The sequence below is a fragment of the Canis aureus genome, chromosome 28, assembly GCF_053574225.1.
Source record: "Canis aureus isolate CA01 chromosome 28, VMU_Caureus_v.1.0, whole genome shotgun sequence".
Lineage (NCBI taxonomy): Eukaryota > Metazoa > Chordata > Mammalia > Carnivora > Canidae > Canis > Canis aureus.
The window spans coordinates 41,674,570-41,699,961 of NC_135638.1; the positions used below are offsets into that span (position 1 = coordinate 41,674,570).

General features: G+C 36.9%; 1 protein-coding gene across 7 annotated transcripts in view; it reads left to right on the plus strand.

Annotated features, from left to right (window-relative positions):
• Positions 1-153: 153 nt before the first annotated feature.
• PRKDC (protein kinase, DNA-activated, catalytic subunit) overlaps positions 154-25,392 on the plus strand; it is a 220,035-nt gene continuing 194,796 nt past the window's right edge. For 6 of the 7 annotated variants that reach the window (XR_013367489.1, XM_077876997.1, XM_077876998.1 and 3 more), the window contains exons 1-21: positions 154-342; positions 2,288-2,364; positions 2,463-2,555; positions 4,753-4,827; positions 5,572-5,680; positions 6,195-6,307; positions 6,394-6,493; positions 11,859-11,914; positions 12,002-12,032; positions 12,511-12,668; positions 13,222-13,368; positions 15,075-15,239; positions 15,717-15,885; positions 16,196-16,245; positions 16,857-16,982; positions 18,221-18,373; positions 20,081-20,196; positions 20,530-20,689; positions 21,422-21,508; positions 21,943-22,062; positions 22,483-22,642. Coding sequence is in view for 6 of the 7 variants with exons in the window: in XM_077876997.1 (XP_077733123.1) it covers positions 189-342; positions 2,288-2,364; positions 2,463-2,555; positions 4,753-4,827; positions 5,572-5,680; positions 6,195-6,307; positions 6,394-6,493; positions 11,859-11,914; positions 12,002-12,032; positions 12,511-12,668; positions 13,222-13,368; positions 15,075-15,239; positions 15,717-15,885; positions 16,196-16,245; positions 16,857-16,982; positions 18,221-18,373; positions 20,081-20,196; positions 20,530-20,689; positions 21,422-21,508; positions 21,943-22,062; positions 22,483-22,642 (2,419 nt within the window). In the remaining variant the exon portion in view is untranslated. The remainder of the gene's footprint in view (positions 343-2,287; positions 2,365-2,462; positions 2,556-4,752; positions 4,828-5,571; positions 5,681-6,194; positions 6,308-6,393; positions 6,494-11,858; positions 11,915-12,001; positions 12,033-12,510; positions 12,669-13,221; positions 13,369-15,074; positions 15,240-15,716; positions 15,886-16,195; positions 16,246-16,856; positions 16,983-18,220; positions 18,374-20,080; positions 20,197-20,529; positions 20,690-21,421; positions 21,509-21,942; positions 22,063-22,482; positions 22,643-25,392) is intronic. The other variant, XM_077876999.1, reaches the window with a different exon arrangement.

Consider the following 25,392-nt stretch of genomic DNA (forward strand, 5'->3'; position numbering starts at 1 on the left):
AGGAGGCTCTTCCTACGAATAAGGCCCTCCCTGCGGGGTTCCCTGAAATTTCGCGCCCCCAGGAGCCCGCCCCCGCTCCGGGCGTCCCACCGCCGCGAGCCCTGCCCCCTCGCGCCCCACCCCCCAGCCCCGCGGCACGCCGGGACCCGCGCTTAGTGTGCGCACGCGCACGGCCGCGTTCGGGCGCGATGGCCGAGTCTGGGTCCGGCGCGCGGGGCTCCCTGCTACAGCTGCAGGAGTCCTTGTCTGCTGGGGACCGCTGCAGCGCCGCGATGGCCAGTTACCAGCTGATCCGAGGCCTGGGGCAGGAGTGCGTGCTGAGCTCCGACCCCGCGGTGCTGGGTGCGTACAGACCGGGTCGCGCCGAGGACAGTGCCCACCGCGCGTGCGTGCGAGGGGGGGGTCTCGGGAGTCGCGGGTCGTGCCAGAGCCGCAGAGCCTGGGGTTTCTCTGCTGAGTTCATCCCGCAGTGCTTTGAAAAAGTCTAGTCATTGATTCTGGGTTGTTGGAATGTCTGTGAGTGTGTACAAAAAGTGATTTGCCATGCTGCTGTTTTTCCTAGCAGAGTAAAGATGCCTTTTTTTTTTTTTGTGAAGATGCTTTAAAAGCACACTTAGTGAAAATGCCCTAAGTTTGGCAGTCATTGCTATGCTGCAGAAAAAGCAGAGAGAACCAAAGGAAGGTATTTTCTTTTACCTTAAAAGCGCCTAAACCCACTTGTACGTTTTTCCAACTCTTAAGTTTGTTGTTCCTACTTCTGAGCAGGTTTGCAGAAATGTAACTGAATAGTCCTGCAGTTCTTTTAACATTTTAGCAGGCTCTAGATGAGAACCTTTTGCTCCTTTGTAGTAAAAGTGCCTCTTTTGGCACTTTTAAAATACATCATTGCATGAAAACTTCTGATGCTATCTAGTACCTATATATTGACAAGTATATATTATTGGGGAAATAAATTTAAAAAACGTAAATTCTTTCTAGTCTCAAAGTGTTTTTTGTTTTGTTTTGGTTTGGTGTTTTTTTTTTTTTTTTTTTTTTTTGGAGAGAAGGAGGGGAAGGAGCTGAGTTAGAGAAAGACTGTCTCCAGTAGTCTCCCCACTCAGTGTGGAACCCCATGCCAGGCTGTCTCAAGACCCTGAGATCATGACTTGAGGTGAAATTGAGTTTCCCTTGGGGCCCCTAGTCTCAGAGTTTCTAAGTTACAATTCCCCTTTTCTGTTCCTCTAGTAAACTTGTTTATAAAGAAGTTGCAAGTTTACTCTCAATAGTTTTATGTTTTTCCAGGTGAAGGATTATAGAGGAGTGTATTACTTTTCTGTTGCTGCAGTAACAAATACCACAAGCTTAGTGCTTTAAGAAAACGTACATTTAACCTTACAGTTCTGTAGTTAAACCCCAACAGGGGTCTCACCTAACTAACACCAAGGCATCGGGCAGGGTCACTTTACTTTCTAAAGGATCTCGTGTAGAATCCATTTCCTTTTTCATTCAGGTTGGCAGAATTCTGTTCTTTGCGATTTCAGGACCAAAGCCCGGTTTTCCTTTCTGGTGTTCCCTGCTTATAGAAGCCGCCTACATTTCTCAAATCGTGGCCTTCATCTTCAAAGCCAGCAACCATGGCTCTAGTAACCCCTGTGCTTGAAATTTTTTCTCTCCTCTCTTTCCATGTTTCTTCTTCTCTCCTCCGCTGGTAAGGGCCCATGTGAATATATTGGACCCATGGATAATCCAGGATAATTTCCTTTGTTTTTTTTTTTTTTTTTTTTTTTTTTAAATTCTACTTATTTAATCATGAGAGACAGAGAGAGAGGCAGAGGGAGAAGTAGGCTCCATGCATGGAGCCTGATGTGGGACTCAACCCTAGGTCTCCAGGATCACGCCCTGGGCTGAAGGCGGCGCTAAACCGCTGAGCCCCCAGGGCTGCCCTAATTTCCCTTTTTTTAAGGTCAGGTGACTAGCAACCTTAATTCCATTTGCAGCCTTAATTTTCTTTTTCTGTGTAAAGTTAGTGTATTCACACATGTTATATCATGATTAGAGCTCAGGTATCTTTGGGGCCATTATTCTGATTGTGTCATCCCAGTGGAATATCATCTACAATTTCCTGTTTTCTTTGTTTAAATACAGCAGCCTTAAGTTAGTTTTTAATTTTTTAAATTGTTTATAAGGCTTATATTATGTAATTATAATTTAATTGCTTATAAGGCTGAATGGAGAAACATGGAGCTCATTTAGGGTGGGTTTATGGGGTGCTTCTTGGCACTCTCTTACCTTATTTATTTTTGTTCAGCATTACAGACTTCCTTAGTTTTTTCCAAAGATTTCGGTTTGCTTGTATTTGTTCGGAAGTCACTTAGCATTGATGAAGTAAGTTGAAGATTTCATTTTCCTTTTCTTATATATTTCTGTATGCGGAAATAACGCTTCTGCTTGCCCATATGTAATGTTTATTTCTTTCATTATAGTTTCGTGATTGTAGAGAAGAAGTCTTAAAATTTTTATATATTTTCTTAGAAAAAATTGGCCAGAAGATCACACCTTATTCTCTTGATATTAAGGTAAGGAGAAAAAAAAAAAAAACGTATCTCATTATATACCAACATCGATTTTAACTTTTGCTGTAAGTTAAACTTGGATTTATATTTTATTCTTGCCTGTCTCATCGAGGATCTTATTTGTGCTTGATTATGGGCTAGAAATGAAGTGGTCTATTCTTTTTAGGTTTACTAAGGTAAGGCCCTTGTCAAAAACTACTTTGATAACTATTAACTTTTTACATGTAGGAAAATGCAATTTTTTTTTTTTTTTAAGATTTTTTATTTATTCATTGAGAGACACACAGAGACACAGGCAGAGGGACAAGCTGGTTCCATGTCGGGGAGCCTGACGTGGGACTCGATCCCTGGTCTCCAGGATCACACTCTGGGCTGAAGGCGGCGCTAAGCCACTGAGCCACCTGGGGTGCCTGGATAACGCTTTTATAAAAAGTCATAGTAAATTGAATTGTGGAGAGATTTCAAAACACTGTAAAAACAGTTTAAAGAATTCTCCTGCTGGGTACAATTTACATTTCATGCCCTTCATATGTGCTCTTTGGCAGCAGTTTGGAAAGTTTGCCTTTCCTGTGCTTCCCGTTCTCTTCCCACCTGCCTTTCCCAGGTGTTGTCATAATTTACTGTGGAACTGGTAATCATAAATTCAGTTGTTCTTTCTCAGACTTGTTTATACTTTGAGCAGGTGCCACAAAGTAAGTTGTTTTTATTGGTCGTAAATTGCTTCTCATTCTTGGATGCTAAGATTTGATGAAGTATGTATTCAATCTGGGGTAATAGGCATAAGTAGTTAATTAGCACATATTTTGTACATGTGTTATATATATATTGTATTTTTATAGTTGAGTAAGCTAGAGAAAAAAGTGGTATTCAGAAAATTGTGGGAGAAAATATATTTACAGTACTGTATTGAAAAAAATCTGAGTATAAGTGGACCTGCGCAGTTCAAGCCTGTGCTCGAGTCAACTGTATCTTAAAAAATTGCTTCAACACTGGGAATAACTAACATTTGTAGAGTGCTTTAGAGTCTACAAAGTTCTTTCATGTACAGTTTGTCTTACTTAGTTTTACTGAAAGTCTGTGAAGTAGGTATCTTCAATCTTTTTAGCTTACAAATGAGACTTAAAAGTTAAGAAACTTCACCCAAAACTTGGAACCAGGTGGCCTCTCTCCGGAGTTCCTCATTGTTTTGTTAGTATGAGCTGTTTTACTGTGGAGTGCCAACCATTTCTCTTGGAATTGCTTTAGTTACCTTGTTAAGTTTTTCATGCTTAGTTTCTTGATATATGGCAACAGGTGCTATGGGAGGTATGCAAGGAAGCATAACTTTTTTTTTTTTAATCCTGCTTAGGTGTCCATTTACTTTGTGTTTTTGTGATTATTGTTGATATCATTACCATAGCATACTGTATACATGCCTTCAGTAATTTTTTGTCTGTATATTTATATACTCTAATATTATACCTTTTTTTTTTTTTTTTTAAGATTTTATTTATCGGGCAGCCCCCGTGGCTCAGCGGTTTAGTGCCGCCTTCAGTCCAGGGCGTGATCCTGGAGACCTGGGATCGAGTCTCACGTCGGGCTCCCTGCATGGAGCCTACTTCTCCCTCTGCCTGTATCTGTCTATCTCTCTCTCTGTGTGTGTGTCTCTCATGAATAAATAAATCTTTTTTTTTTTTTAATTTTTATTTATTTATGATAGTCACACAGAGAGAGAGAGAGGCAGAGACATAGGCAGAGGGAGAAGCAGGCTCCATGCACCGGGAGCCCGACGTGGGATTCGATCCGGGGTCTCCAGGATCGCGCCCTGGGCCAAAGGCAGGCGCCAAACCGCTGTGCCACCCAGGGATCCGTGAATAAATAAATCTTAAAAAAAAAAAAAAGATTTTATTTATTTACTCATGAGAGAGAGAGAGGGGCAGAGACACAGGCAGAGGGAGAAGCAGGCTCCATGCAGGGAGTCTGATGTGGGACTCGATCCCGGGACTCCAGGATTATGCCCTGGGCCAAAGGCAGGCGCCAAACTGCTGAGCCACTCAGGCATCCCTCTGATATTATACTTTTAACAGCTGAATACTAAATTGTAGCACGTCATAGATTGGTGTTGCTCCTCTCAGAGATGTACTTTTAGCTGTTGTAAAGTTTTAGTTTGAAGAACTAAGATCTTATTGATGATTTCGGTATGTCTCCTTTTAAAACCTAGACTACTTGTACCAGTGTTTACACAAAGGATAAAGCTGCTAAATGTAAAATCCCAGCCCTAGATCTTCTTATTAAGGTAATTTTGTTGTTTCTAAGTACATGTATTTCATATTAAACCTGTAACTTAAAAAGCAGAAAAATAGAGTTTTAAGTTAGGTTTTGAGGGTGAGATGTTAGAGGCTAGGCTTTGGTCACATTGATGTATGGACAACATTTTCCAGTCATCACCTCTAATACTGGGGCCTTTTGCTCTTACTCCCTTCTGGGTAGTAGAGGAAGGATTTGGGGTTGTAAGGGGAATTAAGAGGAAAAATAAGGAATTTACTGCCCCTCTGTTATTCTCTCACCATAACTCTTAAAAACGTAAGGCTGCTAAGAGTTGCCAGAATTCACATCATTGTAGGTCAGAGTTCTTTCTTAAACCTTAGCATGAAAATGGGTCTGTAAATTGTACTTAAGTGATTCCTGGGCGACTCTCCCGTTTCTCAGATGTATGTCTTTTATTGTATCTCCATTTTAGAATTACTTAGGGTCTTGTTAGTCCTTGTCTTAAGTGCCTCCAAGAGAATGGTTCTTGTCATGTTGTTGGTTTCTTGGGAAGGTAAACTTAAGTGTACAGCCTCTTCCCCTTTGTAACGTGTTTTACCACCCACCTCAACCTCTGGCTTCTAAATAATCAGGCTAGATAGGAGTGCTGAGAAGCCAAAGACATTCCCTAGAGACATGTGATTCTGGAGCTTTGTTGTGTAGAAACAGTGCAAAAAAGGGAAGCCTTGTTGTTATTCTCCTGTTTAGACAATGCTAGTTTTTATTATTTTAGTTACTTCGGACTTTAAGAAGTTCTAGACTCATGGATGAATTTAGTATTGGAGAATTATTTAATAAATTCTATGGAGAACTTGCATTGAAAACAAAAATACAGGATACAGGTGAGATGTTTCAAACGTTAATTTTAAATATTTTAATAAATTGATGTTAAAAATTTAGTGTAAAACTTAGGTTTTCTCTCCAAAGCATTTATATGTTCTACAGAGGAATTCTTTTTGCTGAAAAAAAAAAATCCAAATAAAAACGTGTAAAATTCTGCTTATAAAAGTTTAATCTTTATGAAATGATTTCTTTGAGTGGGGTCCACACTCTGTGAACTCATGACCCTAAGAGTAAGAGGCGCATGCTCCATGGATTTAGCCAAACACTCCATGAAATTATTTCTTTAAATAGAAAACACAGAAAAGAAGAAAACTCACAACATATGTCAAATGTAACTTAGTTTATAACAGTAGATTGGCATAAAATTTATCAGGAAAGAAAGATTCTGGTCCTTAAAACTAGATATTTTCTGTATCTTCGAAATTACTTTTGAACTAAACGTTCTTTGACTTTGTTATACACTTTAATTTATTTAAATATAATTTTTTGACTTCTTTAAAATTTATTTTTCAGTATTAGAAAAAATATATGAGCTTCTAGGAGTATTAGCTGAAGTTCATCCTAGTGAGATGATAAATAATTCAGAAAAACTGTTCCGGGCTTTTCTGGGTGAACTTAAGATCCAGGTATGGCAAACTTTATGCTATTCTGCTTCCAAAGATTTCACTGTGTTTTTCTCTTTTAATGGTATCTTCTTTAAAACATTTTTTAGATGACATCAGCAATAAGAGAACCCAAACTGCCTGTTCTGGCAGGGTGTCTGAAGGGATTGTCTTCACTCATGTGTAACTTTACCAAATCCATGGAAGAAGGTATTGTTTGACTTTACTTGATTTTCTTCTTATTTTGAAAGCTATAATTCTAAAACGAATTGCTAGTTTACTTCTTTGAACTTTCAACCAATTGTGGATTCACCATAGTTGTGAAAATTAATATAGAGAGGTTCCATTTGTCCTTTACCCACTTCCTACTAGTGATGATCTCTTCTATAACTAGTCCGGTAGCACAACCAGGATATTGACATTGATAAATCTACCAACCTTATCCACATTTTACACATTTTACACAGTTTTGTGTGCATACCTTTGTGTATGTGTATTTCATTCTCTGCAGTTCTTTGATGTACAAATTTGTGTATGCACCAGTGCAGTCGATACTAAACAGTCTGCCACCATAAGGAGCCTTCCTGCTATTCTTTCATAGCCAGTCACACTTAAGTGAATGACCCAGGTGCCCCTGAAATCATTTAAGTGCTATGCTTTTCCACACATATTGTAGAATAACTTTGTGCCTACAAAACACCTTACTTGGATTTTGATAGTCATTGCACCAAACTTGTATATTTATCTGTAGAGACTGATATCTTCGCTATGCTGAATTTTCTAATCCATAACACAATTTCTCTCTCCATTTATTTAGGTCTTTGATTTCTTCATTATTAGGATACAGATTCTTGCCTATGAATTTTTTTATTTTTTAAATATTCATTCATTCATTCATTCATTCATTCATTCATTAATGAGAGACAGAGAGAGAGAGAGGCAGAGACACAGGCAGAGGGAGAAGCAGGCTCCATGCAGGGAGCCTGAAGTGGGACTTGATCCCTGGTCTCCAGGATCAGGCCCTGGGCTGAAGGTGGCCTAAACCGCTGAGCCACCCGGGCTGCCTCTTGCCTATGAATTTTAAAGTTTGTTTAATATGCTTTTCTTTATAGTTATCAATAATATTTCCTTGTAATATCTCAGTTTTAGAGTATAAACTAAGATAGTGTTATATGCATTATGAAATTCATTTCTTTTTAAAAGGCAGTGTAAATTTTTAACCCTAAGAGATTCTTTAAGCAACAAAAAATTCCCTATCTTACGATTTCTGTTTAAGTAATTGCCAAATTTTTCTACCTCCTGTGTATTTGCTTTTATTAGATTGAAACTTAGGAAATTCCAGTGTCCAATATTTTTATATTCTAGTATCCAATGATTTTTGACCTACAAAAACAGTGATTTGATGTTTCAACCTAATATTTTTACTCATCCTTTTATTGCTTACCAAAGATGTAGTTGCTCTATGTGATTTCTCTTTATTTTCTTTCTCATCTGTCCCATATTGTATTGCCAGCTTCCCATTTCATCAGGTTGCTCACAGATCACCTATTTGAGACCTTTATGGTTCCCCTGAGATGAGTCACTTCCTCTGGCTTTTGTATTCTTCTGTTACAGTACTTCCTATGATGTGTTTTTAATTTATTGGGTCATAACCAGTAAACCAGTGTTTATTTCTGTCACTTGAACCTGCTGGCAGGTAATGTTGCTAATTTGTCTTTGTATTTGCTTGGCATATTAATTGATATTTAGTGAACATCTACAGTTTACGAAAAATAACAGCACTTATTTTATTGTTCATTTACCATGTGCTAAAAACTATTCTAGAGTAGTGCAAGGAAAATGCCAGTAATAATTTTCTACGACAGGTAATATCTCTATTTTCTAGATGAGGACACTAGAACTAAGACAAGTTACTTGCCCAAAGTCACACAACTGACATGGTTGCAGAGTAATGGCTCTCAGTGATGTCCTCATTCTAATCCATTGAAGCCTCTAGAAAGGAACACAGCCATGCTGACACCCTGATTTTACCTCCGTGAGACCCATTTCAGATTTCTCATCTGCAGAACTGTATAGTAACAAATTTGTATTTTTTTAAGCCACTCACTTTGTGATGGTTTGTTATAGCAGCAATAGAAAATTATATAACCAATAAGTGGCAAGACTAGGATTTAAGCATTGGTCTGAGGCAATAATTTTTTTTTTTTTTTTAATTTTAAAGGTTATTTATTACTTATTTAAGGGAAAAAAGGAAGTACTCATGCCCATACACATGAGCGGGGGAGAGGAAGAAGCAGGCTCCTCGTTGAGCAGGAAGCCCCATGTGGGGTTCGATCCTAGGACCCTGGGATCATGACCTGAGCTGAAGGCAGACGCTCAATAGACTGAGCTACCCAGGCACCTCCTCTGAGGCTCTAATTTATAGTTTTCCTGTCATGCCATGATAATGTGACATCAAGCACTAAATACTAATACTGATACTTTCATTCATACAGTATGTGTTTCTTGGTGCCTTCTATGTAAAAAGTTATGAATTAGGTGTTAGACTCAGTAGTTAGAATCACCAGGTTTCTACCATCGTGAACTCAGTCTAGTAAAGGAAACAGACAATAGATGAACAAGCTATTATAGATTTTAGGGTTCAGTTATGCAAACAGGCTGGGTACAGTGAATAGGAATATCAGAGTATGAAGAAGGTAGAGGATGTATATAGCCCTCTGGTTCTTTGCGCAGTATGTGGGGTCAGTGTGTGAGGGGCTTCTGAGCTTGCATTTCATTCCCAATGGCAGAAGAAACCATGTTTTTTCCTCCAGTGAATAGATATGGGCTAGTTGATGTTTTACAAGGGTCTACTTGACTGCTATTGGGTATGAGATTTGTTTTAGTGTAGGATTGAGAGACTTGGCTCTTAAGTGTGGCTGCAAGCAACTGAAATTGGTGCAGTGGTGTTTAAACTGGGTTGGACAGGTTTTAGGTAATAATGTGGCTTTCTGTTTTGGACATGTTGAACCATAGGCCATGGGATGTCTCAGCTTAGATGTTAAGGGTACAGTTGTATACTTAGGACAGGATCTTGCAGGAGGAATTAGACTTTAAGATATAAATTTGGCAGTTTTCAGCATAGAGGTATTATGTTAGGCTGTGAATGTGAGCAAGATTAGCTGGGGAGTGGGTACAGAGAAACTGGGGCAAGGATGTAAAGGTGCTTTGCTCTGTGTGGAGTCTGAATACAAAGCCACCAGAGCTGCAGAGTGCGTCCACCTCAACAAGGGTAAGTTCAGTTGAGTGTCAGAGGACAAGCTAGGCAGAGCAGGTTAAGGAGTAGTAAGGTGAAGATAAGGTGGAATGGAAGGGAGGAAGTGGAGGCTATCAGCAGAAAACCTTTTAGAGGAATCTTAATGGAGGAGACCAAAGAAACATGGGATACCTGATGGGAGCTATAGGAGAAAGGGTTTTTAGAAGTAGGTACCAGAATTTGTATACTCAGGTTCCTAGCCGCACTATCCATAATAGCTAAAAGGGAGAAACAACCCAAGTGTCCATCAACAGATGAATGGATAAACAAATGTAGTATATACACAGAATATTATTCAGCCTTAGAGAAGGAAGGAAATACACTCCTCTGCTATAACACATGGGCTTGAGGACATTCTGCTAAGTGAGGTAAGCCAGTCACAACGGTATAAATACTGTATGAGGTAGCAGGAACAGGGAAACTTATTGGTTCAGAAAGTAGAATCGGGTTACCAGGGGGTGGGGGCAGGGGAGTTAGTGTTTAATGTGTACAGCCTTTCCATAGGGGATGATGAAATTTTTTTGGGTATAGGTAATGGTGGCGAGTACACAATAATGTGAATATTTAACGCCACTGAATTGTATGTATACTTACACGTAGTTAACATGGTAAATGCTTCATTATGTATATTTACCACAACAACAAAATAAATACAAGAGCATGCTTGTCGAGGGAGTGGTCCACTAGAAGGCAGAGGTGGAAAAAAAAAAAAAGAAGGCAGAGGTGGACACAGGAGAGTGGACAGTGGGAGGCGGAGTCTAAGGAAGGTCATAGAGGTGATGTCCATTCCCACAACTGGGAGCTCAAGCCCTGGCGTTCCTGCACCTCCCTGTGTTCACCTGAGTCCACACATTCTAGACCAGCTATGCACTGATGAGTACCTCGTGCCTTTGAGTCTGTTCACCTGTGTTTACATGGTCACTTTCTATTAGTATCAGAATGACCTTTTTATGAAGTGATTCCCATTCTTTTAGGTCTAGCTCAACTGTTGTCTGTAAATCTTGTCTTGAATACTCAGAGCTGGAAGAAATTCTCCTTATATTTAAAATCCCGAAGGAGCTTTTAAAATACTTCTTTTATGGAATGATCCTACAGATGTGCTGATGTGTCAGTCCTCTTAAGCCCTCTCTGACCCCTTCTCTTTCTGTCTTCTGTCACAGTTGGGCTCTGTTTTTAAATGTATCAGTCCTTTCGATCAAAGTAAACTATCTTTGAGCTTTTGCTGTTTGCAAGTCTCTGTTCCAAGGTTAGATAACTTAGCGATGGGATCCCTGGGTGGCGCAGTGGTTTGGCGCCTGCCTTTGGCCCAGGGCGCGATCCTGGAGACCCGGGATCGAATCCCACGTCAGGCTCCCGGTGCATGGAGCCTGCTTCTCCCTCTGCCTGTGTCTCTGCCTCTCTCTCTCTCTCTGTGACTATCATAAATAAATAAAAATAAAAAAAAAAAATTAAAAAAAATAAAAAATAAAAAAAGATAACTTAGCGATAAGTAAAGCTTGATTTCTGGACAGCTGTAGTGAATACTAGTGGGAGACAGTTAAATAGTAGTGATGTCTGTCAGGTCAGCGTAAGAGCCTTGGGTTATACTTGTGTAGCTGCTTTCTCCTTAGGTGGTAAGTTTATTAAGGTCAAAGATCACATTTTATTCATATTTGTAAATACCATAGTAATTTGGCATGTGTCGTATGCTAAATACAAGCCTGGCAGTACAGGGATGATGATCATGTGCTTGAACTTTTTTTTTTTTTTTTTAAAGATTTTATGTATTTATTTGAGAAAGAGAGAAACAGAGAGAGAAAAGCAGGGGGGAAGGGTAGAGGGAGAAGCAGACTCCCTGGTGAGTAAGGGGCCTGATGCGGGGCTTAATCCCAGAACTCTGGGATCATGACCTGAGCCAAAGGCTGATGCTTAACCATCTGAGCCACCCAGGCACCCCATGTGCTTGACCTTATATAATCTTCCATACGACTATCAAAGAAGCTATACAATGTCCCTTTTTATAGATAAGAAAACTGAAGCTCTGAGAGATTACCTAACAGAGCTTGTAAGTGATGAGGTGGATTTGAAACCCATGTCCTTGTAACTCAACATTTTCTTCTTTCTTTACTATAATAATAACGTCAGCAGTCATAGCTTACAGCTCTCCAGCTGAAGTGAATGATGGAAGACATGCTTCCTGTATTCAAGGAAATAAAACTGTTGGTTGTAAAGCGTTTGTGAGGTTTGTCAGATGATACTGTTGGGATTTTTAATGGAGACTTCTTTTTGTTTTTTCCCCAGATCCCCAGACTTCGAGGGAAATTTTTGATTTTGCATTAAAGGCAATTCGTCCTCAGGTAGGATTAATATTACTCTTAATTCTTTTATAGCTGAGACTTGAAAGTTTCAAACATAGATGGTAATTTTTAAAATTTCTTTAATAGATTGACCTGAAGAGATATGCTGTACCCTTAGGTAAGATTGTATATATAACAAGGTGGAATATTTCAGATTTTTAAATTAATGTCATGATTAAACTTTTGCTTAAACTGTAAGTGAAGTATGTCTTGGATGTTTCACATACAGTTACTTATGGAGAGGCTTTTGGAGGCTTTGTTTTTGGCACACAACTCCGGTTAGGTGGTCACACTTAAATGACATGGCTTAAACAATGCTACTTTAGAGCATCTTTAGGGGATCCTGATTGTTTGATACTGACTTTTATCTAAATAAATCCTGATCCTACTTCTGAACTTAGTTTTGGAGGTCACTGGCCTATTGATTCAAGTGTAGGTTCGCAGTGTTAGAACTCTGATCAGGATCCCTAAAGTTATAGTATAATGATAGTGGATCTTCATGAACAGTTTTAGTTTTGACATGTACTTGAAGCTTTCTTAGTTTTTGATTCTGCTTTTTGTTATTATATTTTAACTGATGGTTTTTGCAATTGCAGCTGGCTTGTGCTTATTTACCCTGCATGCATCTCAGTTTAGCACCTGCCTTCTGGACAACTATGTTTCTTTATTTGAAGTGCTGTCAAAATGGTGTAGCCATACAAATGTAGAAATGAAAAAAGCTGCACATTCAGCTCTGGAATCTTTTCTGAAACAGGTATTCAACTTTTATTTAGAAATACTTTTTCCATACAAAAAATTAAATTCAGTTTTGTGCATGCACGTTTCAAAGATGAATACAGGTTGATCTATTAGCTTTTATAGTATTGAAATAGAAAAGCTTGGTTATTAATCGGCTCTGTTTTGTGTTGCCGTAATGAGTCACTGAGTCTGTTACTCCTGAACTCGCTGGCCACTGGGCCTGCATGACTCTGTAGTGTGCTGAGTTATAGACGAGTTCTAACTATGCTTTCATCTTCATCAAGGAGCCTAAATTCAAATCTGGTTTTTGTTCACGTCTTTTTGCACTGGCCTGGTCTCTTTCAGTGCTTTCCTCTAGGAAAAATGCATCACATGTAATAAAGTGTCTTTTCTGAACTTGATGCAGACTAAATGAATTGAAGTGGTAGTTGTTTATCAATAAAAGATATTGTGTAGAATTATAACAATGTATTGAAAATATTTAAACAATTCTAGCCTTTTTACACTTTAATAGATTCCTTTGTTTTGCTATTAAATATTTCTAAAATGTAAATATTATGCAATTGCAGGTTTCTTTTATGGTGGCAAAAGATGCAGAAATGCATAAGAGTAAGCTACAGTACTTCATGGAGCAATTCTATGGAATCATCAGGAACATGGATTCAAACAGCAAGGATTTATCCATTGCAATTCGAGGATATGGACTTTTTGCAGGAGTATGTCTCATTAATTTATTCTTTTTAGAATAAACACTCATTGTGAGTGTTTAAAAGAATATAATTATTGCATTTTTGAATAGCATCTCATGCTTGTGACAATACTTTGTTACTTGCTTTGTTGTTTCAGTGCCAACTATATACTAGGATTCTGTAGACATATTCTCTCAAATTTTCATTATAGATTTTTAGGAGTACTGTTTCACTTTTAACAAATGAGGAAACTGAGACTTAGAGAAATTAGGTAACTTGTCAAAGAACACACAGTAATTTACAGAGCCAAGATGTAAATTCAAGTCTAAAGACTGGAAAACAGTATGCTTTTTCCACTAAACTGTGCTGCCCACTATTTATGAAGTAAAATTATAATTTATGTGACTCGGTGTTTTAGAAAGAGAGGTTCTGATGACAGAAGTATATAGTTAAGAATATTGTTGGAGTGCTTGGGTGGCTCAGTTGGTTGAGCGTCCAATTCTTGATTTCCGCTTGGGTTATGATCTCAGGGTTGTGAGATGGAGCTCCACATTAGACTCTGTGCTTGGGCATGGAACCTACTCAAGAGTCTCTGTCTCTGGGGTGCCTGGGTGGCTCAGTGTTGAGTGTCTGCCTTTGGCTTAGGTCCTGATCCCAGAGTCCTGGGATTGAGTCCCACATCAGGTTCCCCGCAGGGAGCCTGCTTCTCCCTCTGCCTGTGTCTCTGCCTTTCTCTCTGGGTGTCTCATGAATAAATAAATAAAATTAAAAAAAAAAATTCTCTCCCCCCCTGCTTCTTTGTCCCTCTCTCTTAAAAAAAAAAAGTATTAAAAAAAGATTGATAATAACTATAGTTATTTCCTTCTTGGTGGATCTCTGTGACTTCTACTTTACAGAGAAAAATGACTTCCTATCTCTCTATGGATTTACCCATTGGTGTCTACTTCCTTTTTCAGGGAAGGAGAGACCCTCTTCCCAGCTTTCTGCTCTCATAACTCATTCCATTTCTGATCATTTCCTCGTTTGCTTCCAGATGATTCTCCCTCCTCTTGCTTTATTTAATCTTCATTTGTCTCTGTTGGCTCCTTTGAATATATGTAGGGCAGAAGAACCAGTATGTGAGAAAGCTCAGAGGTAAATAAGAGCTTGGAATTTTCAACTTTATGCACTATGGTGTAACCAACTTCAATTTGTTCACTGTAGAATAGGTTTACAGTGTGGCTGGAGCATGATATATCAAGAAAAAGGGAAAGGACTCTAAAAAGATTAATTAGTCAGATTCTCAGGGAAGCTAGTTTAGATCTGAGGTCCAAAGAAGCCTTTGAAAAATCTGAAGCTGGATGGTAGCATTATCAGATTTGTGAGTTACAAAGATGGCTCTGGGTATAGTGTGCAGAGTGGTGTAGTAGTGTATTCCAGCTTTAAGTTTACTTCTTGGTTTCCCTTGTCTAGGTGACTAGCCTCTCGGGGTACATTCTACATCTTATTTGTCTTTGATGGCTACCAGTGTCTAGAATAGTTGGCTATCAATAGATTTCTTGTATATAAATACGTATTTACAATATATTTACAGATTATTTTTAAAAGCATTTTATGAGATATATTGTATTTTATAACTTTGATCTCCATTGAAAAGCTTAATATTCAGCTTATAATCACATGGCTTAATGTGACACCTTAAATATCATTGTTTTGATAAGATTGATAAAGACTTTTGTTTACCTTTCTGAAAGCCTTGCAAGGTTATAAATGCAAAAGATGTTGACTTCATGTACATAGAGCTCATTCAGCGCTGCAAGCAGCTGTTCCTCACCCAGATAGACACTGTTGATGACCACGTTTACCACATGCCAAGTTTCCTCCAGTCTATTGCAAGTGTCTTGCTTTACCTTGATAGAGTAAGTGAAATAGTTAATTAAACAAGGACAATTTTAACTATTTAATTTCAGATAACTATTTAACTATTTAATTCTTCAGATAACTTGACGGAGTCATATGAATTGTATGCATTTAGTACAGGCACCATTGTGATCAAGGTGACATTTTTAATTAAGTACTTTGTGTTAATAGACTTATTGTCATGAAACTTTTTGTTATCCAAAACAGGAGAAATTTGTTACTTATTTTATCTTTCTAAAAGATTAAGATTGCTGCTTTGAATAGAATTGCACCTAAGTATCATTCAGACAGTTTTACTCTGATTTTTTTAGGCCGTCACAATAAATGTTAAGTTTACTAGTGGATTAGATATAAGCCAGGTCTTTCATTTAGCTAATATATGTCCACTTGGATTGTAATTACTTTGGATATTTGTATTATTCCTATATTTATTTTTTCCCTCCTCTAACTTTTAGTTTGCTCTCCATTTTTGGTAGGTTCCTGAGGTGTATACACCGGTTCTGGAACATCTCATGGTGGCACAGATAGACAGTTTCCCACAGTATAGTCCAAAAATGCAGTCAGTGTGTTGTAAAGCCCTAGTAAAAGTTTTCCTAGCCCTAGGTGGAAAAGGACCAGTTCTCTGGAATTGCATCAGTACTGTGGGTAAGTGTGGAACTCACCCTTGTTTCTATGATGATACATGATGAATACTTAACATGTTGTTTGATAGAGATATCTTTCATGTCTTTTAATGCCTCTTGGAGAACTAATGTTTTGGTGGATCAAAACCATGTTTTTGCATCCTTTTTTTGAATCTTTTTTTTTTTTCTTCCTTTTGCTTCTGAATCTTAATAGTCCAAAATTTTAAAGTAAAGATATTAACTAACTTAAAGGAAAAAATTTAGAGGTACAGTTACATTCAGTGAAATAATGGTTTACTGATTTTATTTTTGTTTTCATTTTCTTTTCTCAGTGCATCAGGGTTTAATCAGAATATGTTCTAAGCCAGTGATCCTTCAAAAGGTAAATTCTGAATCTAATGTTTTAATATTTAGTCTTTTGTCACTGAAAGTTAGAAGTGATACTGGGGTTTGTGGTCTGTAAATATACAAAAATGGCCTTTTTAGTTATTAGCCATGCCTTACATTCTGAAAAGTCTGGGATATAGTGCCTCTCTATTTTTTCAGGTGAATAAACTTCTCTTGAGTTATGGAACACCCTTAAATGTAACTTTACTATTATTTACATATTTTTATAGGAACGGAATATTTTCTTTCTTGAAACTCTGAGACAAAATGCTTAGGTGTATCATGGGAGGCATATCTTCGTTACCTGAAGTAACAAGAAATAGGGTGAAGTAGGAGATTGACCTGAGTAGGAAAGTGAGATCAATGACTCACAACACATTCCTCGTTTTAAATATTTGTTCTTGCACCTCTCTTAGTCCCAGTTAGAAAAATCATGGTTTCTTTTTCAGCTTGCTTTCTTATCCTTTCATGCTATACTGTCTTAATCAAATTACAGTCTCCTAATGATGTTTTAGCTTAGAAAACTCTGAAAGTCAGAATGTTCTAGCAGCCATGCTTATTTTGTGAATCCACCAGTATATATTGGTATGTTGTCTTCCTGCCCAGGGTGTTGAGTCTGAACCTGAAGAGTATCGTGCATCAGGGGAAGTTAGAACTGGCAAATGGAAAGTACCCACGTATAAAGACTATTTGGATCTTTTTAGAAGTCTCCTGAGTTGTGACCAGATGATGGTAAAAATGACTTATTTTAAAGCTATGAAAGTACCCTTGTTCCTCTAATTAGTCTCTATAATTTTACTCTTAGGACTTTGTTTCAGAACTACGTTTTATTAACTTTTTTTTAAAGTACTTTGAGTGATAAAAAATTAAAATGATATAAGTTAGGAATAAAGTCATAGAACTCACATGAATGTAATAATTGCTGTAGCTGAGTCCTCATTTTATCTGTGAGTAGTATGTTTCATGCTAATTTATTCTTCCTAACAGATCCAGCCTCTAGGTAACAGAAGTATAACAATATTGTCACTATGGGAGAACTTTTATTTGTTAAAGATGAAGATTAAAAAACATAGATCAATCTTACTGATTCAGTAGGTGTGAAGAAGATTGGTGCATGGTTATTTACATTATTTATGATTAGAATAATGCCTCCTGTTATTTCTGGTAGATGTTCTTTAATGTCTGTTTTATACTTGCTTCTGGCCACCATTTTATCATAGACTTTGACAAAGCATTATAGCCTAGGAAAGTCTTTGTCCATAGATGATTTCTATCCTGTGAAAAATCTTAGGAGTTTTTAGTTGTTTTCATATTGAGGCAAAATAGTATAGCACTTTTAGTAATTTTACCTATAATATTTCTTTCTTATGTGTGACGTTAATTATTCCTATATTTTGAGGTTAAGTTAACATAGAATATTTGACTGAGTAAAGGCAGAGTAATTGGCCTGTATTTTTGGAATAGTGGAATAGTTTCACTTAAAAAGAAGTGATAAATTATACTTTTAAATTCATTCTGAGTGTAGGTATACATTTATTCACATGTATGTATGCTTATGTGTGTGTATATGTATATACATGCATGCATATTTATGTTTGTATATATAAATGTACATGCATTTGTATTTCCACAAATACAAGTACATAATGTATATGTGTGTATAGTATACATATGTGTTTTTCTGCACACACATTAAGTGAGATCAATGCTTTGACAAGAATTAGCTTAAATCTTCGCATTTGCTACTGTGTTCTTAGTATGTGTTACATACCTGGGTAGGTCATATCTGTCTGAAATGATATTGCCCTGATAATTTAGGAAAGTGTCTACATTTTGCAGCTTCAGAACTTTTAGGTAAATCTGTTATAGTTTACACAGAAGTTTCTGTAATACCTAAATATTTATATGCATGGTTATACTGATACTTTTTTGCATAAATTTTGAAATTCATTACTTTTCTTTATTTAAAGGATTCTCTTTTAGCAGATGAAGCATTTCTCTTTGTGAATTCTTCACTTCAAAATTTGAATCGTTTGCTGTATGATGAATTTGTCAAATCAGTTTTGAAGATTATTGAGAAATTGGATCTTACGCTAGAGAAACGGAATGTTGGGGAACATGAGGTTAGAAGTTTTTGTCAATAATAATTTTGTATCATTTTTATGCCAGCTCTCTTTGTATGTAAGCATCCCAGGGGAAAATAGCACATTTGTAGAGATTGCAGGAAATTGATTTCTATGGCATCCGTGTGTGTCATGGGTACTTTGCTGTTTGACTAGCCCAGTGTGTTGAAAATGTTATATGTAGATTTGCTCAAAAAGTAATTTATATGTTTAATGTTGTAAAATCACTTATTTAAAAAAATTGTTTACTGGGCTTGTTACTTATTTTTTAGCAATTGTAAAGTGTCATCTTAATTTGTGTAGAGGGGACTTCTTGCAATAGGGTAGGGAAAGCTGGGATTCCTCTCGTTCGTAGCTAAGGAAACTCCAAAGTCTGGGTGCGAAGTGCTAAATGTATTCTCAAACTAGTAGAATATAGGCAATAGGCAGAAAAGAAAGAACATCTTCACTTGTTTCTGTACCCAACTTCCTGGCCTGGATGGAATGTAAGTCATGGTTTAAGGCTGCCAGATAGAAACTGCTTTGCTCTTACCTGAGGATAAGTTTTAGTAAAACACTGTGGTAATGACACTAGTGTTGAAGGGCTTGAGTTCCAATGGAAAAATGTAATTTGCTTTTCAGCCCAGTGATTTCTTTTCCCTTAGGTTAGATTATGTCTGTTAGTACATATGTACTTCCACTGCAGTATCATGAAGTTAGACGAGACATTCGGGTGGGTATGCAGAAGATAAATAAAGGACATAATAGAAGGCTGTCTGTCACATTGACTGTATTGCATTTGTTTTGTTCTATTTTTTATGCTGGCTTGATGGGAACACCAGTGTATTTTATTGCTTTTTATGTTTTGTGTATGTATAAAATAATCTTTTGGATTATTTTCAACTTGCTGAAAGGGGCTTCCTGGAACTGTGTTAGTCAACAAACCTGCTTCTTAGGACACTTGTCTTTGTCACTTTGTCTTCAGTGACTTCCTTTGCACTTTCTTTCTCCTCTTATTTTCTGCTTTCTCCTGTTTCCTAACCTTTTTTACTTCACCTCCAGCAGTTCAGTTGTCACCTCAATGAGCATTTCCCAAGTAAGCCTACCCTTACCCTCCTCTACAGTTTCCAGTCTGTTTGTTTCTTTTTTTGAGATTTACTTATTTGAGAGAGAAAGCGCGAGTGCACACGCGAGTTGGGGGAGGGGCAGAGGGAAAGAATCTCTAAGCAGACATCCCCCCAGTGAAAGCAGAGCTCAACACAGGGCTTGGGCTTAGGACCCTGAAATCATGACCTGAGCTGAAATCAAGAGTCAGCTGCTTAGCTGACTGAGTGCTCCCCAGTCTGTATTTCTAACTGCTGTTTAACATTTGCACCTGAGTTTGATAACACAAGCACAGCATGTTCATAGTAAGTTACTGCTACTTAACACTGTTGATTACTCTTCTGTTTCTCAGCTTGAAACCTCTAGGTTATGACTGACACTTCTGTGTTCTGAAATTCTACCTCTGTCAAGTCATCATTGCTAGTTCCTTCAAGGAGTCACAGCCCCCGTTCGTATTTTTGTATTTGTACCATTCTTTTCTCATTTCACTTTGTCATTTTCTTTAATGTTTCCTGCAAGCTGTATCAGCTTTGTTAAATTATATTAATTGTAATTATAATTAAGGATCCGTCTGTACTTTTCTTACTTTGATGCAATGTTCATTTGAGTACATCTGCTTTTAAGGATGAAAATGAAGCTACTGGTGTTTGGGTGATCCCAACCTCAGATCCAGCTGCTAACTTACATCCTGCTAAACCCAAAGATTTTTCAGCTTTCATTAACCTGGTGGAGTTTTGCAGGTATTTTTAAAAGTTCTAATTATTTAAGGGTGGAAATCACCAGTTATTGGCCATAGTATAGGAAAACCACCTATATAGATTTATGAAATGAAATAATAAAGGGCCTAAACTCTAAAATTACTTATATGAACTGTTAAGCTATATCTAAATGTACCAGCTTAGAATTACCATTGTTTTTCTATTTAAAAGATGTGCAGGGAGGGGAAAAAAGGAAAATGAAAATGTTTATGTAATGGAATCATATATCTTTTTGTTATGTCACTTATAACTTTGAAGCTGAATAAAAATATATGATAAAAAATTCTACACTAAGCTTTTAATTTGTTTTTACAGAGACATTCTTCCTGAGAAACATATAGAATTTTTTGAGCCATGGGTATATTCATTTGCATATGAATTAATTTTGCAGTCTACACGGCTCCCTCTCATTAGTGGTTTCTACAAATTGCTTTCTGTTGCTGTGAGAAATGCCAAGAAAATAAAATATTTTGAGGTAAGTGTTTTTTTGTGGGAACATTGAATATTTTTGTGTTTTTTAAGTTGCATGAGTGTGTAAGGGCATTGTAAAATATTATAATATTGCAGTTTTAAAATCTCATTTTACTTTCAATACTTATTAAAACTGATAGTGTCAGTGGCAATTGAGTAACACTGTTAAAAAAGTTAATAGCATTTTCTATTCTGATTTATAAGCACCTGGCTAATAAGGCTAGATTAACAGAGGTTCTTAAAGTGTGGTTCTAGGATCAGCAGCATCAGCATTCCTTTGGAAATCTATGCCTTTTCCAGATTTATCTAATCAGAAACTCTGGGGGCAAGGCCAGCAGTCTGTGCTAACAGACCACCCAGGTGATCTGGTGGCTAGCAACATTTGAGAATAACTGAGTTAGTGTACCTAACACCATAGTCAATTATGAGTGGTCCAATTGGTTAGTTACAAGGAGAGCAGTTCTCTTGGTTCATAGGTTAGAAGTCAGGGAAGGAGAGTGGATTTAGCTAGGCCTCTGGCTTTTGACCAGCCATTCACTTTCCATCTTATGCTTTGTTTCTCACTGGCCTCAGCCTGAAGTGTTATCAGAGCTAATTTTTTTTTCCTCTCTGTACAAGACCTTGGCAAAGTGAAAAATGGATTCACCCCTTAGAAAGAAGACTGGGAACTGCTAGATTAAGACACAGAAATACATGATAATTGTTCGCTTTATTAATTTACTGCTTTTTTCAACAGGGAGTTGGTATGAAGAGTCAGACGCAGGCTCCCAAGGACCCAGAAAAGTATTCTTGCTTTGCTTTGTTTGCAAAATTTGGTAAAGAGGTAACTTTTTAAAGTGATTTATACAGTGTTATCATGGGCTATTTAAAAAGTAAAGTTTGTTGTAAAAAAATCTTAGTAATCATAAGTTATGTAATTACTTAAACATTTGTTTGCTTAATCGAGATTGGGATTAAGGGATTAGGAAGTACTAAAAGGAATCATTGTGTTTCAAAAGTCCCTTGAGTTTTCATGGTAAGTTTGAATGATGTCGACTCAAAACTAATAGATTCTTTAGCTCTCCATGTAAAGAGAATTAAGTGCTTCAACAAACGAACTTTTCCTAGAGATCAGTGCTTAATTTGTAAATTAAACCATATCATATAAAAGCCACATGATTACTTTTTATATTTGAGAACAGGGTAAATATTTTTTGTTGAATTTCAAAGTATAGGCTCTATTCAGGTGCACAGCACTGTGTTTCTCTTCTTATTAAGGTAACAGTTAAAATGAAGCAATATAAAGATGAACTTTTGGCCTCCTGTTTGACCTTTATTCTGTCCCTGCCACATGACATCATTGAACTTGATATTAGAGCCTACATTCCTGCATTGCAGGTAGATGCATTGTCTTAAATCCATTTTCTTCATGTAATGTTATGTTTTCTAGAAAACATGGAAATATCAAGGTCTTGCCACTGCAGTCACAGCTGGTGCTTACCCATCAGACACCCCTGGTTCAGGTTCTTCTGCCACATAGTACCTTTGGGACTTAGGATACTTGGTTTGGCCTCTCAGAGCTTCCCTTACAGGTGGATGTGAGGATTGAACCTGTGTATGAAAGTCTGCAGTATAACACCAACTATATAGATTGGTGGTGCTTGTTTTCCCACTAATGACCTGGGATGCACCTACTTACCTCCATCACTGTCTATCAGTAGAAGGCTTTATTCATTAGAAACCAAAACTAATTGGTGTTTTTTCTTTAAATGTTAAGTTCTCTGCATTTCAGCTTACCTTGTTTGTATTAATATGTAGATGGCTTTTAAACTGGGCTTGAGCTATACCCCATTGGCAGAAGTAGGCCTGAATGCCTTAGAAGAATGGTCAGTTTGCATCTGCAAACATATAATTCAGCCCCATTATAAAGACATTTTACCCAGCCTTGACGGATATCTGAAAACTTCAGCTTTATCAGGTAAGGTTTAGAAGAATTGTGATGTGTATCTTAAATAAAATGGCAGTGTAATAACTTTAATAGGACTGTTTGTATTTTTGTAACTTCTAAAATTTGAACCCAACATATTCAAAATATGTTTGATTGAGGTTTTTGTTATTTCTCCAACTTAGTGTAATTGGGATATGAGAAATAACATTGGGACATATAATTGAGGTATTAAACCTGTTATTATTTTATTCACATCCTGCCAAGATTTATAAAATCTTCAAGGGTAAGAGCTCTGTCTTTAATGTCTTGAACTGCTTATAAATCCTAATATAGTGCTTTGCGATAAATACATTGTTAAATGGGAATTAAAACTATAAAAATTCAATAGTAATTTTATAGTTTGTTTTTATTGGTGTTCCAAATATAATTGATGAAGCACTACTGTTAGCCAGTTAAGAATAATTATCATAGTAGAAATAGATTTGAGAAAAGATTCAAAGGAAAAAAAATCACTGGGCCAGGCAAAAGTATGACCAGTCAAGAAAAGTAGTAATTAGTGTTGAGGAGGCAGATTACTTGAACCAGAATGAACATGGACATTGTTATCAGATGGAGCAAAAAGAAGGATTCAGATTGGAGAAAGACACTGAAATATTGCTGAGAATTGAAACTTCAGTTCCTATCATGAAAAATTTAGTAAATTAAATGGAAAATTAAGTGTTAATTTGTTAAACTTTATCTGTGTAAATCATCTTATTCAACTTAAGTTTTGTTGGTTTGGAAACATTAAGTGGAAGTTGTGTGACACATTTTATTCACTGAGTCTGGTTGGTAAGACACCCTTGATGCATATACAGAGTTCAAGAAGAGTTACAGTTTTGAGAGATTTTTCTGTAATTGCTAGCAGTAACAAGCATTATTTAGAGACCAAAAAAAAATTATTATATATATATATATATATATATATATATATATATATATATATATATAACATGTATATATATATGCTAGTTAATGTTTATAGCTTACTTAGGCTTTTAAAATTCACTTTATATAAAGATTGCTGCTTTTTGAATAAATCACCAAAAATACATGGACTTAGTTTAAAAGAATGAATATATCTAGTAGCAAATGGTATACTTTTTGTTTTCTGGAATTTAGTTCTATTAGCTCATTGAAAAGATTTATGTTTCTTTTGGGGTACCTGGATGGCTTGGTTGGTGAAGTGTCTGACTTCTACTTAGGTCATGATCCCATGATTCTGAGATCTAGTCCTGCATCAGGTTCCCTGCTCAGCGGGGAGTCTACTTCTTCTCTCCCTCTGCCACTCCCCCTGCTTGTGCTCTCTCTGTCTCTCTCTCAAATAAATAAAAATCTTTTTTTTTTTAAATAAAAATCTTTTAAAAAAGGAAGGAAAAGATTTTTTCATCTAAATTTTAATAAGGGAAGATACTTTGATTCTTTTAAGCAAAGGATTTATCTATTCATAAATATATGTACTCTAGATAATTAGAAAATAGGAAAAAACAGTAGGTAAAATTAAATAACAAAAGAAAATCCATAATCTTAAAGACAACGACTATTTTTTAGTAACATTTTATTTAAAATGTTATCAAACTTTGAGGACAGTTGCATGAGGAGTGACAGACACTCCTATATACTCTTTACCCAGATTCCACAGTAAGGCTTTGTCCCCTTTGCTTTATTGTTATATGTGCTCTTCTTGTATTCTGAGATAATGTGTGTGTGTGTATGTGTGTGTTTATATATAACATTTTTTTCTGAACCCTTTGTGAGTAAGCTGCAGGCACTATGGACAACCTAAATGTTGCAATGTGTATTTTTCTTTCTTTCTTTTTTTTTTTTAAGATTTTTTTTTTATTTAAAAGAGAGTGAGCGAGCATGAGTGTGGAGCCTGACATGGGGCTTGACCCCACGACTCTTGAGATCATGACCTGAGCCAAAACCAAGAGTTGGATGCTTAACCAACTGAGCCACCAAGGTGCCCCTCAGTATGTTTCTTACGAGTGAGAATATTATTTTACACAATCATGGTATCATTGTCAAAATAAGAAAAAATAACAAAGATACATTCTTTTCTAATCTGTAATCCATATATAGATTTCTCAGTTGTCCCATTAATTTCTTTTATAGTTTTATTTCTCCTGGTCCAGAATTCAATCTAGAACCATGTGTTGCACTTAATAGTTAAAATGCCTTAGCATTCTTGAATGTGAGTAGCTCTTTAGCCTTACTTAGTTTTCATGATGTTGACATTTTTGAAGATTATAGGACAGTTGTTTTCAATATGAATCTGTCTGATGTTTTCTCATAATGGGATTCAGTTGTGCTGTTTGGGGAGAAACACCCATAACTGATGCGTGGGTGGCCTCCTCACAACATCATGATGGTATTTGGTGCCATTACCAATCATGTTCATTTTGACTATTTGGTTAGTGAATTTCTGCGCCTTCTTTTTCTAAAGTGACTATTTTCCTTTTGTGAGAGTCAGTCATTTGAAATCCTCTTCCTCTCCTCTTCCTAAAGTATTCAGTCCTAAGATCTTTAGGTTGTACAGAGGAAGTTAGGTGTTAAGGTAGCAGTGGTGTTCCCTAGTAACATGAGGAGGACAGCCCTGAGGAGAGCCTGGCATGGGTGTCAGACCTGAAGCAGGGTTGGGAGGGCCCCCACATATTGGGCAGCCTTATAGGGCATGAGGGTCAAAGCAGGGTGCAGAAGGTGACATATGGGGGATTAATCAAATAAATAAAGGTTAATGG